At 30.2% G+C, this 20,311-nt stretch overlaps 2 protein-coding genes across 2 annotated transcripts in view; both read right to left on the bottom strand.

The window, feature by feature from the left end:
- Positions 1–5,303, bottom strand: part of LOC111623004 — a 33,946-nt gene extending 28,643 nt beyond the window's left edge. Inside the window, exon 1 of the mRNA XM_023365482.1 lies at positions 4,522–5,303. Within this exon, the coding sequence (XP_023221250.1) occupies positions 4,522–5,156 (635 nt within the window). The 5' untranslated portion in view covers positions 5,157–5,303. The remainder of the gene's footprint in view (positions 1–4,521) is intronic.
- Positions 5,304–10,859: 5,556 nt separating this feature from the next.
- On the bottom strand, positions 10,860–17,623 carry LOC111622995 (protein misato homolog 1-like). Its single transcript, XM_023365475.1, has 3 exons — positions 17,497–17,623; positions 17,293–17,408; positions 10,860–11,422 (listed from the first exon to the last, which is right to left on the bottom strand). Exons 1-3 carry the CDS (start codon positions 17,553–17,555, stop codon positions 11,226–11,228), a joined length of 372 nt encoding a protein of 123 aa, XP_023221243.1. The 5' UTR covers positions 17,556–17,623; the 3' UTR covers positions 10,860–11,225.
- Between the last annotated feature and the right edge of the window lie 2,688 nt (positions 17,624–20,311).

A 20,311-nucleotide genomic window follows, 5' to 3' on the forward strand; every position in this document is an offset into this window, starting at 1 on the left:
TTTTGAAGGTATATTTGAATTAATAGGTATTAAATACATCATAAAAATAAATTATATCATCATTTAGATAATGTTTTTATATAACATTTTCACGCTGACAAGTTATATTTGATTCACGATAACTCGTTAAAATAAGCAAGTTATTTAACAAGGAAGGAAAAAGAAGAAGAAGAAGAGGAGATAAGATAAGTAAGAAAATATCCGTTTTTATTTACCTTTAAAAAAAAATATACAAAACCGAATTGACTAAACAGAAAAATAAAAATATCCAAAACTAAGAACGTCAAACGAATTTTTGATTGATTTTTTTTTTTACTATCGAAGTTTTTTCTAGCTTTAAAGTAATTTCGAACAGTTTCTCGACGGATTTTTGCTGTCGAAACATTCAAAGCCACAAATCTGAGTGGAAAAAAATACTTCTCACTCGTCACACTTCGGATTTCAAGCCTTACTGAACTCGAATACAGACAAATCAACACGTTGCCACATAACGAACCATTTCGTCACCTTCGGGATTTAGAAAAAAGAAAAAAAAGAAAAAGAAAATAGCTGTAGAGATTGGTTTTTTAAGCAAAAAATGCAGAAAAACAGATTTAGAAAATTTGCTTGCCACTTGCAAGAAGAGAGAGAGAGAAGAGATGGAGGAATGACGAAGATGTTGCTCTTCTCTTATATACGAAACGACCGAGAAGTGATAGCAGTAGAAGTAGTAGTAGTAGGAGCTAAAGGAAAAAAAAAGAAAAAAAAAAAAAGGAAAGAGGAAGAAAAAAAAAATGGCGCATCCTGATTCCATCCCAGATTAGGAAATTTCACGGAGTGTCGCTTCAGTCTAGGGGGAAGCTCTGTTGGTGATCTCGAGGGACGTCAGAAGCATTGAAGCAAGGAACCAACTCCATCGATGGCTGGTCTCACAGGGGGATTACACCTTATCGTTCCGTGATGGGCCGACATGTATCAAATAGGAACTGACAACTATTGAAGGCCGCATACATAGTCGTATACCAAAGTTTGGATAGCTCCAAATCGCGATTTTGAAAAGGCGTTGAGGTTTTTTATCTTTTGCAACTACTTTCACTTGGACGGACAAACATAATGATCGAAACACCAAGCAAATAGTTGACGTCACTGATCGTAGATGGAAGCTTTCTTCTTTCCTTATTTTTCTCTCTTTCTTTTTTTTTTTTTTATTTGTTTAATAAGTACTTATGGACTAACAATTCTTTAAAACGTTTCAAATGATAAATATATAATGACGTTTTATGTTTAAAAAAAAAATCAATAATACTAAGCTTTTAATTATTGTAAATATATTATAGATTATAGTATTAATTAACATTAAAATAAATAAAGATTATGTTAAATTAAATATATTTTTTTAATCTTTTTATTGATTTTTTTTTAAATATTTACGTAAATGAAGTGGATGTAAGAGAGAAACGTACCCAGATATTTGGAATAGAAGGCTACACGATGTCCCATTAGCAGTCATTTAAAACAGAAGGACGGACCAGGCCGTCTAGAAATTTATGAGACGGTAATGGACGATCTTGGGGGATTTGCAGTCAGATCATGACACAATGAATGTCAGACGGTCCATTACTTGCCCATGCTCCCTCGATCCCAAATGGATTTAGTGGCAGACCCCATCAGTCCAAAAAAAAAAAAAAAAGAAGTCCTGCGGACCCGCTTTGCCGATTTTTCTTTTGATCACTCTCCTCTGAATGTAACCAAATAGGATTTGAAATATCTACTGACCGACAAACAAACGGATGGTTTAAAATTTTTAAAAATCTATATAAAATCTTCATAAAGTCTCTATAAATCTAAATAAATTCAAATATATAGGATTATATATATATATATATATATATTTTTAACACGTAAAAGCATTCAACTTAGAATGTTTGTTTGGTAGATAATAATATAAAAAAGTAGTCTCGTGGGCTACAATTTCGGTCTCCTTTAGCGAAATAATTTGTAGCCTTTGAAAGATATAAATTTGTAGACCAGTCGCCTGAAGGCTACTTGAAATGCAAATTGGAAAGAGAGTAAGGTGAAGTCGAAAATAATTTCTTTATGCCGCATATTTAATATTGCGAGAGCGATCGTGGCTTCAGGCTCTACTTCATTCAACAGCATCTGTTGTGCAGGATGAATAGAAACAGCTTCTCCGTTCTATTTGAGTTTGCAATAAGCTGTTTAGAACATAATAGAGCGAGTAAAATCTATCCATTTGAAGAGGAACCCTCGGAGGTGCACAATGGTTGGAGATGGGTTCTATGTAAACCTCGGTCATTATCAAGCAGTGCATTGTCCCGACTGAAAATGGAAGGGAAGAATTACAATACCTCTCTAGTAATAATGTCCTTATAACACTAAAAGTTATGTCAACACAGTTAGCCCACGGATGAAGTGTGTCTTCTTCTTCTTCTTCTTCAAAAAAAAAACATTATGTTTTATCAACTAAGCTTCGTTTTACTTGCTTTTATTCACTATATGAAATATTCCTATTCATTGTAATACCTCGAAAATATTATATTACATGAATATTTATGAATATATTATACGAATATATGCCATCTCGCGGTTGACACTAATAGAATCTTCATACTTGGTGGTGATTTATAATAAAAATCTTAATAATTTATTTATTTATTTTAATAAAGAATTAATGAAATAACGTTTTAATTAACGAAAATTTCATTCAAAATAACCACACATTTAGTATTAATCTAAATGTAAACCTCATACTAGGTATTAGTTCTATGAAAACTTCACATAGAGAGTAGCTCGCATTTTGGATGAATTAACCGAAAAATTCTTTTAATTTTTAATAAATCAAGCTTAAAAAATAAATAGAAACCTCATGCAGAGAACCTCGTATTTAGAATTAATTTATAAATGGAAAATTTATAGAGAAATTAATCGAAAAAAGCTTCACGTTTGATACTTAAGAAGCGAGTGTAGGAAATGTCGTTTTACTTTTTTTTTCTTTTTTAAATTAACAAATAAAATAAGGAAATGTAAATTGTGGCATACTAGATCTAAAAATTATATATGAAAAAGGATAAGTGATTGGTTAATCGAAAAAAAAAAAATGTCGAGACTAATTGCAAATTGGGTTCGACTCGATGGGCGCGAGTATTAAATAATGGAAGAGATTTTATTTCTGCCAATTATTATACATTTGTTCTCAATTAAGATAACTGGAAGAGTGGAAGAGAGTTGACCGACTGCTATTGGACGAATGAGACAGGGGAGGTCCCGTATACGTCCATCCAATGGAACGTCGCTATGGCGTCTTGCCAGATTCAGATAGGGCTTTCGAGCAGAATGGCTGGCTTCGGGCCTCGAACGTCTAAAGGCCCGTGTTCTAGTTAATAATTTCGTCGTATCCCGATGAATTTCCGATAAAAAAAAAAGAAAAGAAATTTAAAAAAAAAAAAAAAAACATATTACTTTGTCACTTTTCTCCATTTTTTATTTTATAGAGTTAATCAATTCGGCATGTGAGAGCACATACACATTTATAAAATAGTTTGTATTAAATATATAAAATAGTTATATATAATAATATAGTATATAAAATAGTATAATACTATAAAATGTATACATGAATATACATTTATAAAATAGTTTAGTTTTACTAGGGTTCGTTAATGGCAAAGTTTTTTCAGAGACTGAAAATGTTTAAAAATTCAACACCTTCTTTGGGTATGTCTGATTATTTGGGAAGTCCACATGGAAAATATTCCAGTAGATTCTCTGATGACAGATTATTCTTGGACATATCTCATATTTGTTTTTAATAATATGTATAGGAATGAAATGTAACTCTTGCAGGGTGCCAACACAGAGTCTAAAAAAAAAATTTTGCCAAGTTCTGCACGTTTTAAATTTACATATATTAATTATTTATGGCAGCAACTATTGGTACTTTTCTGTTAATGAGACACCAGTTGTAACTGTAATCTGACGCACGATGCAGTCATCTTATTGACATGATGGAAAAGCACAGAAGTAATAAAAGTCAAGTAGATTTAATAAAACATAAAATAATTAAAACTTGAATAAAATCACAAAGACGAATTTATTGACTGGCATCCCATAAACAGAAAAGTACCCAATTATTTATATTAAAGAATAGCTGTATAATCAATATCCATATTGGTTTTAAATTTCAATATATTCTAATAAAAAATATTCATATATGCAGTAGTTATTCATCAAATCATCTTAGTAATTTCTGTTTAAATAATAAATTTATATTTTCTATATAACTGCTTTCAAAAACAATTTGGCACTACTTCTTTGATATTCATTTCTCAGCATTTGTTACATGTGATGATAATGCAATTCTGATATATTGTTATGTCGTAATTGCATAATATCCAATACAAAATATCTTGGAAAAGAACTATTTCTTCATTACATTGTGACCAACTAGATACAGCAAAACAATGCCCGAGAACCAAAAAGTTCAGAAATGACACAACTTTAAGAATGCAGAAAAGCGATTACCTATCCGTAATCCTTGTTATGCCATCGACATTCAATTCCTGCAATCTGGGACAATTTTTGGCAAGTCTCACAATGGCAGGATTACTCAGAAACGTGCAATGGGACAGATTAAGCGAACGTAGATATTTTAGAGTGGAAATAATATTGACGGCTGCTTGATTGATACCCAAACAACCTTCGACATTTAAAACCGAAATCAGACGGCAGTTGGATACAAAAATGGAGATGATCTGAGGATTTACATCATTACAAAAGCCTAAATCAAGATGAGTCAAAAGAGGAAATGATAATGAGCAACGAGCAAAATCTTGCAACGGGCAGGAGAGAGCTCTTAGAGTCAGGCACTTTAACATGGTAGCACGAGTCAAAATCCTGCAAAATTTGTCTAAATAGTCTACGTGAACATCTTTCAAAACTATGACTTTCCATAGCACGGGATCTTTGGCTTTCTCTCGCCATTCGCGACAGACGGGTGCAACGTAGCGACACAACTCGGCGGTTGTCAAATAAGAGAAGATCTTCAACTGCAGTTCATTTGGCAGATGGTCGAAGGTAGTGGCAAACATCGGTTCGGATTTTTCCTCCGAATCACATTTCTGCAACGATGAATTTGTAAATTCGGATCCATTCTGCATTTTCCCATCCTAACTGCAATGCGTCGTACCCATAAAATTATTTAAATTCCTACTAAAACGATTCGAAACACTACAAACAATCTCCTACAAATAAAACTCAAAATTTAAACTGCCATCTTAAAAACAGCGCCATCTGTTATATAATTCAAATCGTGTCCTGCGCATATTTTAAGAGAAAGAAATGCATTAAAATTACAGTTAAATTGTTTTCTAAAAATATAAATAGTTTATTAAAAAATAATATGTTTTTTTTTATTTAAAAGAAATAAAAAATATTTAATTTACAACAATACGACATTTGAGGTCGGAGCGATTAAGGTGGCAGCCTACCGCTCTGGGGGACCCGAGATCGAATAATTTACAAGGAGTTTTTCGGGGGGTGGTCTGTCTGGATATGTCACCATCCGGTCGCCCCATTGTGGGCCTCGCCGAACCTATAATGGGCCTACTAAAAAGAGGTCCTCTTAGTGCCCCACAGGGCGGAAAGAGTTAAAAAAAATAATCCCCACAGTGGGAGCATCTGAATGTATGGAGCCTGACATACCCGTGAAAAATTTCTAGGGAGTTATTCACTCGGATTTGGTCCCAGGTCTCCAGAGCGGCGGAGTGATGCACCTCGGCCATACGGCCTACTCTGTAGCCTTCTGAAGTTTTTTCTTATTGTTAATATTATATATCTTTATAAACGTAAATAATTTTTGGATTTTATATTCGTCTATTAAATTAAATTTGGTTTCAGAAATCGAAGATTTTTTGATAAAAGTAATAAAGTGTTTTTATAGAAAATATAATTAATTAATAAAATCCTGATTATGGAAGATTCGTCTTTTTTTCTTTAATTAAACTTTTTCTACCCTGTGAACACAAAGAGAGCCTTTTTAGCAGGTCCATAATGGAGTGGCCTGAAATATTACTGGGATTTTTTGAGCCGTTCGGATTTGATCTCGGATCCCCTAAAGCGGTAGTTGCCATCTTACCCTCTCCCCCTTCTGGCCGTCTATGTATGTACTGTGATGAAATGAATTTTTCTTTTTCACTGTCATACACAAAGACCTACAAGAAAGTAAATTACAGTAGAGCGTCGATTATCCGAAAGAATTCCAGTCCGCAAATTTAAATTTTCGCCAGTGCTGTGGCGTTGCAATCTTTGGCTATGTCTTGGGTTACTCAAATATTTTACGTTTTTTAAATTAACTTCTGAAGTATAATTTTTTATTGTTTTTATATTTTTCAATATATTTATTTTTTTTGTACAAAATAAAAAAATAATTTTTAACGATACAATAGTCTTCGTTAGGCTTAACATCGACGAAAATTTAACGCGAAGCGACACGCAACAGAGAAAAATTTCAACATGGAATAAATTGATATATTTTTTCGTACACAATCGGTTATCCGAAACATCGAATTTCCGAACAACCCCAGTCCCCCAATTGATTCGGATAATCGACGCTCTACTGTAGTAATAAACAGTAAAAACGAGTTAATAGAAATATAATGCAAAAATATATTTCGTCAATATAAATCTCTTAATTGGTATTATTCACTATTTTGATTTTTTTAGCAATGGCCATCAATTACCTAGCATTAGTCCGATATAGGCCCCATCACGACGGCCTACGGTCCAAGTAGTGATTTGTTATTTTTAAATCAGAAGTCATAAAATGTACATCGAACACTAGTGGCCAAGTGGTCTTCATTCCTGGACACTGAGATGAACTCCCAGTTGTGGGTTTGCACTTCGCTTGGACGGACTGGCCACTTGGAGTTTTCGGGGTTTTCTCCACATCTGTAACGCCTGAATAGGGGCCAGTTTCTCTTAAAAGATCTCCCGGAAGGCATTCTTTTCCTGTGCGCATGTGGCCATTCCATCTATAAGGCCGGCTAATCGGACGCCTAACGTTCATAACCTCGCTCTCTCGGAGTATAGAGCCTATATCTCCATATAAACTGTTAAGAAGAAGAAGAAGAAGAAGAAGAAAGAAGTAGAGCCTATATGTGCTGAACACTTCATATCAATCAATCAATGAAAGAAAGAAATGTACATCGAACCATTTTAATTTCAAATAAGATTGTGTTTGCCACGAGCCGAACGTTTGTTGGTATAGTGTGTCCACGGTAGATTGCGGTTTGAATTAAAATAGACCTTTTTTAAATTTAATACGATAGACAGCTTTGTATTTTGTTTATTTTTTTCGAGTGAAATATAACATATTAAAATAAAGGCAGGCAACGGAACAAACGGCCCACCAGAAAATCGAGAATCCACACTGCTACCAGGTACAATCCATAAAAAGACACCCTGAACTGCAGAAATTTTATCATTCTTTGTAAGGTTGCTAAAGTTGCCCATATAATAGCCCATTTTAAACATTTATTGAAAAATTGAGAAATTATCACAACTAAATGAAATTACTCCTTTTACATTTTATTATTCAAACTTTATATCCTGGTATAATTAAAAAATTATCAGACTATAATGGTTCCCTTAACCTCCTGTTTGAGTGTCAGGGAAATCGTGTGAATCCCATCAGCTGTTTTTTATATGTGAACTGAATACCGACGGATGTCAATGTCCCATTCTTGCCACAATCTTAGTCAAAGAATCAGGAAAAAGTCATACGATTCCATATCAGGTAAATACAGAGCTTGTGAAACTGTATTTTCCTACTTTTTTGGCCAAAAATTTACGATGATTTATTTTTCTGCATTGTTTTCAATGTGTATAGCTTTGAAACTAAGGATAGTTATATGTGAAATTCTGCGTATTAACTTAATTTATTCTACAAAAGTTATACAAAACTAAGATAACATTTTGTCACAAAAAGTACATTTTTCTAACTTTTGAGAGAAAACAAGGAAATTCAACTTACTTTCCCACAAGTTTACTTCCTTAGAAAGTATTCATCCGATGACTACATGTTTAGTAAAACTTAGATCATTGTCAGATGACTAAATATCCAAATCTCCATGGAAGAGAATGGGATGTAAAAGAGGGATACGCTCCAAACTCCGGGCACATCATCCAGTATACTTTTCTTATGAATTTGTGTGCAATAATTCCCTGGGATAGGAACTTCTGCCTAGAGATCAAAGAGAAATTTACCGCTTCCACTAAAACCTCGATCAACACTTCAACAGAATTGTTATAAGTCAAGTTAAAAGTGAGGTAATATATTTTGTAAACTCTCTCTCTCTCTTGTGAGCCGCCGGGTGGTTGGGAAGTCCTCTCCTTCCGTCCACAGGTCGGTGACCTACTTTCTTGTCAAGGATGGCGTTTCGTTCAGTTACGCCTTACGCGAGTGGAGGAGAGTCGGATCCTTGTTTATTTTGATGTAATTGTTCTTTTTTCAAATAAAAGAGAGAGTATCGTTGTTGTCGTTATTTAAACAAAACATACACAATCGCGATGTGTCTAAATAATAATTTCGTGAACAGATGGCACGATCAAAAAAATAATCTCTTAAAATGTATATATAAATAGAAATAAATATTATTTCTCATATATATATATGTTAGTTCTTCTTTCTTTCTTCTTCTTACGATGATGTTAATATGGAGATTATAACTCACTATAGGCTCTTTCTCCGAGTAGACTTGTGTAAGTGTATGATCGCTAGGCGACCGATTAGCCGGCTGTAACGAACAGCCATACGTACGCGCGGGAAATAAATGCCTTCCGGGAGGACTTTTATGGGGAACTGGCCTCCTATTCAGTCGTTATAGGCAAGGAGAAAACCCGGAAAACTCCAAGCAGCCAGCCTGTCCGACCGTGGCGCGAACCCACGACGAACCTCCCAGTCTTCAGGGTCTAGTCACCACTACGATGAGCGGCAACGGAGACCACTCGCCCACTGGTGGGGCATATATGTTAGTTTAAAAATATATATAAATTTAAATAACCGAGGCGATTTATCCCAGAAACTCTCGCGGAAAAGTATATCCGAAGGGGCATCAAAAAAGGTAGGTGCGAGATTCTGGAATACAAAATATTCCAGAAACGTAAATTTTCGTCTATAATAACGTATCTTCTACAGTAGAGCTTCGAAAACTCGGCACTCGATAACCCGGCATTCCGGATAACTCAACCACACCTTGGCAGGGTAAAAAAATCCTTAGTTAATTAATTTTCATTATAGACAGCTTTATAAAAGTATGAAAGCTCTCGTAAACTATTTTTCTGAGGTCTGTCTTATCAGGTAAATTACTGTACACAGTGTATTCATTAATTTTCATTTTCATTTAGTAAAGGCTCTATGCCTTCATAAAGGACGTACTTTTCCGTTGTTTAAGGGTATTTGGGCAGTTTATTCTCTGTTGTATTCTCAAGCAAACAATACATACAAGTACAGTACAATATTTTCTGAGGAAACACGCATAATTATCCTTTTTTAACCCCATTCCCGATAACCCGGCATTTTCACAAACTCGGCCACCCTTCGGTCCACATTAGGCCGAGTTTTCGAGGCTCTACTGTATTACCAGGACTTATTATACTGGCACTACAGAAATATTGAAAAGTTTTACAGAAAAACATTTTTTATTTTACTTAATATACCTGTTCTCCATGTTTTCTGAACAGTACTATGCATTTTCTGATACACCAGAATTTCGGCTAAATATATTATTAAAAATATTGTTTAATTAAAATGCCTCAGTGTCCTTTTTTTATATTTATATTTTAGTAGGGGAAAAAAAGGACACTGAGGCATTTTAATTATTCCAGAAACGGTCGACCGAAATTGGATTTATGCCAGAACCCGTCGCATTTTTGCCCCTGCTCGACGTCTTTCCCTCAAAATGGTGACAGACTCTGGAATAAAAGTTTTAAACTGTTAAACTTCTACAAAATTATCCTAGTCTGACAACCCTAAACTACTCATGTATATTTAAATTCATCCCATTAAATTTTTAGTCGTTATTTGTTAATCTGTCTATTGGTAATCTTCCTTTAAATAACGGGCTCCCTACCGACTTATCCACGATACTCGCTGCTCATATAAATTAGCTCCCCTTTTTAGAGATATCTTATATTTTTATCGCGAAGTAAGACGCGAATAATCCTTTCTTACCTGGTGTCAGGTCTTGACTAGATAAAGCTAAAAAGATCATAATCTAATTATATAAGCCATCCTCAGACATTGGTATCAAGTTTCACTACCCATGCCCAATAAGTGGTTTAATAGAGAACCCCCTATAGCCCCCGGCTGTTCACATATATTTACAATAATAATTATAACGTGCAACATCTTATATTTCATCTTGCACTGAGTTTAATAACTTTTGGAATATGGAATTGCTTAAGTGTATTTTTTACAATTTTCTGGGAGTTGACTTCATGATAAATACTAAACACAGATAATGATTTCAGACAGCATTTTATTATATCATCATCTTTAATCCCCGTTAACAGTTATTAAAATCTCTCAAAACCCAAGCAAAATTTATTTACTAATCATAACATTAATTATATATTTCTCATAAAAAATATTGCAATTCTCTCCAGAAATATTTTAATTAGCAAACATTAATGAAATTTATAAGATACAAAGTCATTTATTTATTTATTCAAGTAAAATATATTCCTAATAAATAAGTAGCTTTTTAATGTTTATTATAGATTTATCTTATAAAATGTCAATTACTAAATTATACAATGCCAACATTAATAAAATGAACAAAAATATATTTAATGTATGAAGATATAAGATTTATATTAAATGCACAAAATGAATATTTACATTTTAATTATATATTCTTACAAAATAAAATATTGTACATTTTTACAATTTCTCATATTATGTGATTTATTCCTTGAAGTTTGTGCAAAATTATGGGATGTGTGATCATATTTTGTCAAGTTCCAAGAAAATATTTTGTGAAAAATCCATAACAAATGTTATTAAATTAAAAATGTTGTATTAACAGGCAATGTTAAATCATGTTTTAATATTAAAATATTTAACCAGCTTTCAAAGAATATCTTTTTCTTTTTAATAAGTCACAAGTATACGCTTATTTTAATTTAAAATATTTTATAAAAGCAAAATTAATTTGATATTTAAACAGTTATCTGTCTTTATAACAATCAACTAAAACTTTTAAATTTTCTAAGGCTTCTTCAAAATCATCAGATTCTACTCCTGTCTCTTTGCATGAAAAATTTTTTAATTTTGATTTATCTGTCGATTGCAACAAAACATTTATTGAGTCAGATGCATTCTTAGTATTATGAAATCCTGATATTGCAGAAATGCTTTCAACACCTGTTCCAACTGTTCTGTGTGAACTTCCTATGTACCCTCTAACATTAATTTTTGAATTAAATATATGAGGAAATGGAGCTGTTGTTTTGTAAGGCTCATGACATATTTTCCAGAAATTCATTGAACTTGGATACTATGATTGTAAGAAGTAACCTAAAACTTTTTCAACTGTCATTTTTATATTCTGTTTTAAATGGCTATTAAAAAATTTTGATTCAGGTAAACCACGAATATTGATAAATTGAGAAATTATATCAAATTCTTCAATATTGCAGCAAGGAGTAAGTGGAACTAAGTTCACATTATTTGAACTATTTAAAACATCATTTAGATAGGAATGGTCTTCAACAGGAATTGGTGTANAATTAGTTGTTTAACATAGTTATATAACATATAGATCGTGTTTACATTAGCTCTATCAAATGTCTTATACATTTCCAACTCATTAGTACATTTAGCCAGTGGCCCAATCTTGAGCCTTTGAAGTTTATCCTTTTCATTACAATGTTCACATATAATATGGATTTTGGATAAATTTTTGGTACAGTTTGGACATTTAGATTGGTTGTAGTCCATATATTTACCATTTATATTTATTCCATTTTTATTTAATCTAATCTGTATAAAAAACTTTTTAATGTTAAAAGCTATATTTGTCAGTATATAGTTGTTATTTGTTGGATAATTTAGAATTATTGCATACCAGCTTGTGCTTTCTTGTTTTCATATATCTTCAATGTCTTGGATAGTAGAGTATTCCATAACTCTATATATTATATCTTTACTATACTGCTCCATATTATATGTACGATCCATGAACAGTTTAATTGAAAATCCATATTTATTTATTATCTTCAATAGCTGAATTATCCAACTTCGTCTTAAGTCTATTTCTCTTGATTTGTGATATAGTATGAACAGCAGTTTTGTTGTTATATCTTCTGCCTTAATAATTTTGAGTAAGAATCTTAAATATCTTTTTATTAGTATAGTATTTAACCTTAATCTGTTTGTTTCTAATCTTAAAGCACTACCTGGGATATTATATTCTAGCTGGAATATCTTATGTATAAATATATTCTGTATTTTTTCAAAGTCCTTGAATTTTTCCATGTTCCAAACTGGGATCGCATAGCCCATTGAATTCATCACTATCGAATTAAAAAGTTGAAAATGTGTACATAAATACTTTATTTTTGCCTTGCAGAATAGTCCAATTAAATTATTTATTGCATTTTTTGCTTTATTTAGTGAATTTTTATAGTGTTTTTCGAATGAGAGATTAGGTGTGAATGTTACTTCTAAAAATTTAATTTCCTTCACTATTTTCACTTCTTCTTTATTAATAAAAAAAGACATATGCTATTTAGATACGTTACTTCCGTTTCTAAATATCATAATTGTTGATTTCTTGGAATTTATTTTAACTCTCAGCTTTTCTAAGCACTCACAGATTTGTTGGATTTTTCTATGGAGTGCAGCTGTTGTAGGAGCTATCAACACAATGTCATCGGCATACGATATAGTATGTATTATTTGATTTTCAATTTGAAACCCATCTTCATCTCTTTTAAAACATTCATTTAGATCAAATAGGTAAAAATTGAACAGATATGGGGATAACGGATCACCTTGTAGTAGACCTATGTAAGTGATGAATGGTGTCCAGATATTAGTATCCTGTTTTATAATTGTTAGGGATGTAACGAATATTCGGTTACTATTCGGTATTCAGCCTATTTTTCGCTATTCGGCCGAATACCGAATATTTAATCACTATTCGGCCTAATACCGAATACCTAAAAACAGGAGTAAGAAATAACAAAAACACAGTAAATTAATCATTTTGGTATTTAGATTTAATGTTATCAGGTTAGTGTTGTTTGTTTATATTTATTTATAACTTATAACATTCACAAAATAAAAAAAATAATATTAGTCACATGTATTTACAATTTATAATTACAAATATCAGCACACGTACACCTATTCGTTCGAGAATCGTCACACACATCTGAGGGTCTGACCCTGTCTATTCTTTTTAAGCGCTTGTCTTTGCTCTTTTCTTTCTCTTTCCTCTATCTCTCTAGTCTACATATGCCTATGCATACATCATAATACGCGCTCACGATACTTTCGATTCGTCACTTTTCCGTCATTGTTTTTCCATTTTATAATTACGTGACTCATAGCCTGGTGATAACGTAGAAAAGAGACAGATAGGACATCGGTATATGTCACAGTTATGATTTCACAGATTCGAGACAGCTTGATAGCACGAACGGTACCAGGCTTTCGCCCGTGCACGCTAAGTGACTTTCATTACAAGCATTAAGCTTTCCGAAGTCTATGACAACGCCTGTTTGGCATTGACGGCCGCAAATTTGGCACCAATAAGCTGCTTCGACTTGTTCTATTATGCTAGCAACTCAATTTCATATTTATTTTCACATTTTCACTTTGCGGTCTTTCTCTGTTCTTTTTCCGTTATTTACATGTGTAGATCATTTCATTGTTATTCACATTTGATATTGTCATTTATCACATACTGCCATGACGCTCTTGTCTGAACTGTCAAGAATTAACGCGATTGGCGAAGCGTAATGACAGAGGGCCAATGGAGAGCAGGTCCTGACAATATGCAGTTTGCGCGCCAATTTTCGTACGTGCGTTAATCAAGCCAAATAGTTTGGCCGAATGTTCGGCCTGAGGCCGAATATACTATTCGTTACAAAACTAATAATTGTCTTATATTTTCCGAATAACAACTCTATCATATTTATCAAGAGTTCTTTTGCCTTATATCTCTTCATTTTATTCTGTAGATCAGTAATGCTAATCATATCGTATGCTTTTTCAAGATCCAAAAACAGGGCAAACACTTTGTCTTTTTTTAAGCAACTGGATTTGAATTAATGACAGCAACACAAAAAGGGCAGTCTGAGTACCCCCCCTTCTACATATGCAAATTGTGTATTATTTCTATAATTATTCACCGCTGTCCAGTTATTAAATTTATTAGCAAATAATGCGGTAAATACTTTCCGTAGACATGACAGAAGGGCTATTGGTCTATAATTGGTTGGTTCCTGTTTGTTCCCTTGTTTAAATATCATAGTAAAAATAACTTCGTTCCATTTTGCCGGTATTATACTATTACTATAGAATTGATTAAATTGTCTAGTTAAATATCTTATGATTTCTATTGGCAATATTTTAATGAGTGAATTTGGTATTGTGTCCGATCCCGGTGTTGATTTGTCTTTAAGTTTTTGATACAATCCTGTACTTCTTCCATCTTGATTATCTCATCTTGCTGAATTTCTGGTCTTGTCTTAGTTACCATATATTTTTTACAAACATTTTTCTGGTAATTCTCAAAGAATTTATTGTAGTATTTAAGCCAAACGTTATATTCTACTCTAGTCTGTTTTTCCAACCCTAACTTTCTGTTACGAAAACTATTAATTATTCTCCAGAAAGCTCTCAAATCATTAGCTTCTGATGCTAATGTATACCAAATATCAAATACTAAATATTCTTGACTTTCTGACTACTGAATATCAGTTTGTTTATTTGAAACTGCCTGAAACAGGCTTAGATTATAGAGGTCAGTGTTTTTCACCCTTTTTCATTTAATGGCATATTTGAACCTATAATTAAATTTCCGCAGCAAAAATTTCCTCGAAATAAATCACATGATTTAAAGTTGTATTTGTAAACATTCTATTGTCACATTACTTGCCACTTAACCTAATTCTTTTTGTCTATATTTTTGTGAATTAAATAAAATAGTATTCTTCTTCCTTAAAATAACAGCAGGTACAACAATAGTTATTTAAACTAATAATTTTCATTTACATAAGAAAAGCAATTAACATTAAGTCTTAATTTGCATTTAAAAGTGGTATGATAATTGCTTTTATAAATCTGCCCAACATTCCACTATTTCCAAGTTAAAATAATTTGAACTAAATACAGACAATTATAGGTATGTTTTTGATTAAAAGAAAATTTCATTTTAAATGAAATAAACCAGTGTTATGCACATATAATTTTGTTTATAAATATATATTTTCTACTACATTATGTATATGTTTATTTATTATAACAATGAAAAACTTGTATGATCAATTTAAAGAGGTTTTAATTTTGACATGTACACTTATTGTTCTTCAGGCTTCTTTCAAAAATAATTTGTTTAATAACCTTCAAAAATTTTTGTGGCACAACGATTGAAAATCACTGCTCTAGGCCTTAGAGTAAAGTGGAGGGTAGCTTCATCTATTCAATTATAAAAATTATATGTTTTTATCTTTAAAAGATCATCATCATGTAATGAAAAGTAAAACCACACCAAGCAGTGTATTTAGTGAATGTACAGTACAATATGTTCAGAAAAGCTGCAAAAAGTTATGACAACCAACAAAATTGCTTACTTCCTATGAATGCAGAAGTATCAATATTTCTTTGTTACAATTTATCACCCTTAAATTGTGATTATTAATAAATAATATTTGCTCAAGATCATTAAAATTTTTTGTATTATTACTCCATAAAAACCGTTTTTCTGTTTATTTTTCATACTTTGAACTTAAAACATTTCCTTTTGTATTCATCTTTACTTCTAACTGGGTGAGGATTAAAGCCTAATTTTATAGGTCTTTAATTTTAATCAATAGGATTAAAATAAAAGGATTTTAAAAAAAATATTAATACAGTCGACCCCCTATAACACGGTAGATGTGTTCCAATTTTTATGAATCCATTTTCTATGAGTCCAGCCAATCACAGCCCGGCATGTATGCAGTTTACAGACTACAGCTGTTTGAAAGGTTTCTTCCAAAAACTTAATCAATTCTAGACTAATTCGACTCAACATTTCCAAAATACTTATAATTTTTTGGGAATAATCCATATAAACTATGCTATAAACAAAAAATTGTAGGATTACGTACCGAGTGTGCACCGTTCAACTACGCCATTGCTTAAGCTTATTTTCGTTGTGGAGCTTTCATCGAATGGCACTCGCATGCTTCCTGATAAATTATTTTTTTTGTGAAAAATCTGCTGAACTTTGGAGACATCATTAATATAAATATAATTTTTATGGATGTTAAATAATAAATGGTTTTTAGTAGGTCCGCTGCTCGTTTAAACTCAACAGTTTGTACAATATCCGCTATTGGTCTATATTCGACTAATCCTGTCATGACACAAGTCGGCGATGATGTTTTACCAAATTATACGAGTTTTTTTAGCATGTTTGTACGAATACTGTCGCAATTTTTTCACCGTGATATAGGAACCCGTGTTATAGGGGGGTCGACTGTACTGTATATGAATAAGAAAAGTTTAATTTAGTTTTTCTAATTAGATTTAAAATTTGTATATTTAGAGTTTTAATTAGTTCCCATAACTATTACTTATAGAATTACCATTTATGCAAAATTCATTTAAGTAGCACAGTTGATTTATATGTGAAATCAATATATTTAAAAAATAATCTAGACTAATTTACACTGTATTTTGCAGAAATATAATTATTTATAAATCATTGTAGATAAATTTATAAATAAATGAAACATTATTGTTATATTGGATATTTATTATAAAATATAAATATAATATAATAAATATATAAGTCAGTTTATATTATTTTATCATGTATTCATTTGTAAATCAGTAAGTAAAAATATTAATATAAATTAAAAATTAAAACTGATGTTAAAATACTATAGATTAATACTATATTTAGATATATTATTATTTTAATAGAAAGATTTATTTATTTATTACTATTAGTAAATTTTAAATATTCAATGAAGTAATGAATATAAAGTAATGAAATTTTATTAAATAAAAATAACCTGTTCCAACTGTTCTGTGTGAACTTCCTATGTACCCTCTTACATTAATTTTTGAATTAAATATATGAGGAAATGGAGCTGTTGTTTTGTAAGGCTCATGACATATTTTCCAGAAACTAAAAAAAAAAAAAAATAGATTGTGTAATAAAAGATAAATAAAGTTTATTAAGATTTATGAACAAATATAAATAAATTTTTACTTACTTCATTGAACTTGGATACTTTGATTGTAAGAAGTAACCTAAAACTTTTTCAACTGTCATTTTTATATTCTGTTTTAAATGGCTACTGAAAAGAAGTAATATATTAAGTTGTTTTTGCTATTTTATTATTATTATTATAAAAGATATAAATTTTAAATATTTTCTTTATATTTTCCAATTATATTTAATTTTATAAAAAATTTGTAAATAAATAAATTTATTTTGTCATTAAATTTGATATTCAATTATTTTCTCTTATTTTTCTCAGAGTCCTGTTTTCAGTATCAGATTAGAANATTCGACTCAACATTTCCAAAATACGTATAATTTTTTGGGAATAATCCATATAAACTATGCTATAAACAAAAAATTGTAGGATTACGTACCGAGTGTGCACCGTTCAACTACGCCATTGCTTAAGCTTATTTTCGTTGTGGAGCTTTCATCGAATGGCACTCGCATGCTTCCTGATAAATTATTTTTTTTGTGAAAAATCTGCTGAACTTTGGAGACATCATTAATATAAATATAATTTTTATGGATGTTAAATAATAAATGGTTTTTAGTAGGTCCGCTGCTCGTTTAAACTCAACGGTTTGTACAATATCCGCTATTGGTCTATATTCGACTAATCCTGTCATGACACAAGTCGGCGATGATGTTTTACCAAATTATACGAGTTTTTTTAGCATGTTTGTACGAATACTGTCGCAATTTTTTCACCGTGATATAGGAACCCGTGTTATAGGGGGGTCGACTGTACTGTATATGAATAAGAAAAGTTTAATTTAGTTTTTCTAATTAGATTTAAAATTTGTATATTTAGAGTTTTAATTAGTTCCCATAACTATTACTTATAGAATTACCATTTATGCAAAATTCATTTAAGTAGCACAGTTGATTTATATGTGAAATCAATATATTTAAAAAATAATCTAGACTAATTTACACTGTATTTTGCAGAAATATAATTATTTATAAATCATTGTAGATAAATTTATAAATAAATGAAACATTATTGTTATATTGGATATTTATTATAAAATATAAATATAATATAATAAATATATAAGTCAGTTTATATTATTTTATCATGTATTCATTTGTAAATCAGTAAGTAAAAATATTAATATAAATTAAAAATTAAAACTGATGTTAAAATACTATAGATTAATACTATATTTAGATATATTATTATTTTAATAGAAAGATTTATTTATTTATTACTATTAGTAAATTTTAAATATTCAATGAAGTAATGAATATAAAGTAATGAAATTTTATTAAATAAAAATAACCTGTTCCAACTGTTCTGTGTGAACTTCCTATGTACCCTCTTACATTAATTTTTGAATTAAATATATGAGGAAATGGAGCTGTTGTTTTGTAAGGCTCATGACATATTTTCCAGAAACTAAAAAAAAAAAAAAATAGATTGTGTAATAAAAGATAAATAAAGTTTATTAAGATTTATGAACAAATATAAATAAATTTTTACTTACTTCATTGAACTTGGATACTTTGATTGTAAGAAGTAACCTAAAACTTTTTCAACTGTCATTTTTATATTCTGTTTTAAATGGCTACTGAAAAGAAGTAATATATTAAGTTGTTTTTGCTATTTTATTATTATTATTATAAAAGATATAAATTTTAAATATTTTCTTTATATTTTCCAATTATATTTAATTTTATAAAAAATTTGTAAATAAATAAATTTATTTTGTCATTAAATTTGATATTCAATTATTTTCTCTTATTTTTCTCAGAGTCCTGTTTTCAGTATCAGATTAGAAAGAAGAGGAGTGGAAAAAAATAAAATTCTCATTTTGAATTACAACACTTTTATAGTAATGTCTACTATTTAAATAATTCTTGATTAAGAATTATTTAATTGCAAAAATACTGGTAGGTAAAATTTAATTATTAATGAATATTTTGAAATAACACATTTAATAAAAAATAAACCAATGATAATCTTTAATAATCTGCTTAAAATATATAATTACAATATTAGAATATATTACATTCATAACATGTAATGATTCAATAGCTTAAATGCATCATAGTAATTAACAATAAATTGACATATAACAATAATAAATTGACATTTATTAAAATCATATAAGTCAGTATAGATATTGACTAAAATTTTTGTTCCTGTAAATTCAACTTCTCACTTATCTTGGATAATTACTCTCCGACACTTATGTATTGATTCCAGCAGATAGATTTAACACAAAAAAATAACCAAACTAACATTATTTTAGTTATTCTTTTACATTAATTTATCTGCTGGAACTAATACATAAAATTTATGAGTATTTATATCCTTTTCCAGCATCTGAGGTATTTTTTTAATTACTCTCCCTTTTCTATATAAAAATTACTCTTCATTAATTAAAAATAAGAATAGATATCAATCTAGAAGCCATATATCAGTTTTATATTTGTGAAGACATTCTAAAATATAACCCATGTGTAAATTAAAAATTACAAATATCAACTTAACAGTTCTAAAAATAATTATTCATATTTGACTATTATTATTTTAAAAAATTAAACTTTATATAAAAAAATGTTAGATTTGTGATTCTGATAAACTCAAAATTTTAATATTTAAAAGATTGTTTTAACTTTATACAAAGATAATTTATTAAACAAATATTCCTAATGTATTAATAATTCTTATACTTAAAATTTATTTTAACAGATATAAATTTACATATAATTTTTATTATAAAAAATATGAAAAAAATTACATCATTGTCAAAGTACAACAGAATAGCAGAAAAGCCATGTGTATAATTATATAT

Source organism: Centruroides sculpturatus, unplaced genomic scaffold (genome assembly GCF_000671375.1).
Source record: "Centruroides sculpturatus isolate CEXI.00-Female unplaced genomic scaffold, Cexi_2.0 scaffold343, whole genome shotgun sequence".
Classification (NCBI taxonomy): domain Eukaryota; kingdom Metazoa; phylum Arthropoda; class Arachnida; order Scorpiones; family Buthidae; genus Centruroides; species Centruroides sculpturatus.

What these genes read in the sequence shown, in the direction of transcription:
- LOC111622995 (XM_023365475.1), bottom strand. Translation starts at nt 17,555, where the DNA reads ATGACAGTTGAAAAAGTTTTAGGTTACTTCTTACAATCAAAGTATCCA. An exon ending in AAGTATCCAAGTTCAATGAA is followed by an intron (nt 17,409 to 17,496) that starts GTAAGTAAAAAT and finishes TTTTTTTTTTAG; the next exon opens with TTTCTGGAAAATATGTCATG. An exon ending in ACACAGAACAGTTGGAACAG is followed by an intron (nt 11,423 to 17,292) that starts GTTATTTTTATT and finishes CAGTTGGAACAG; the next exon opens with GTGTTGAAAGCATTTCTGCA.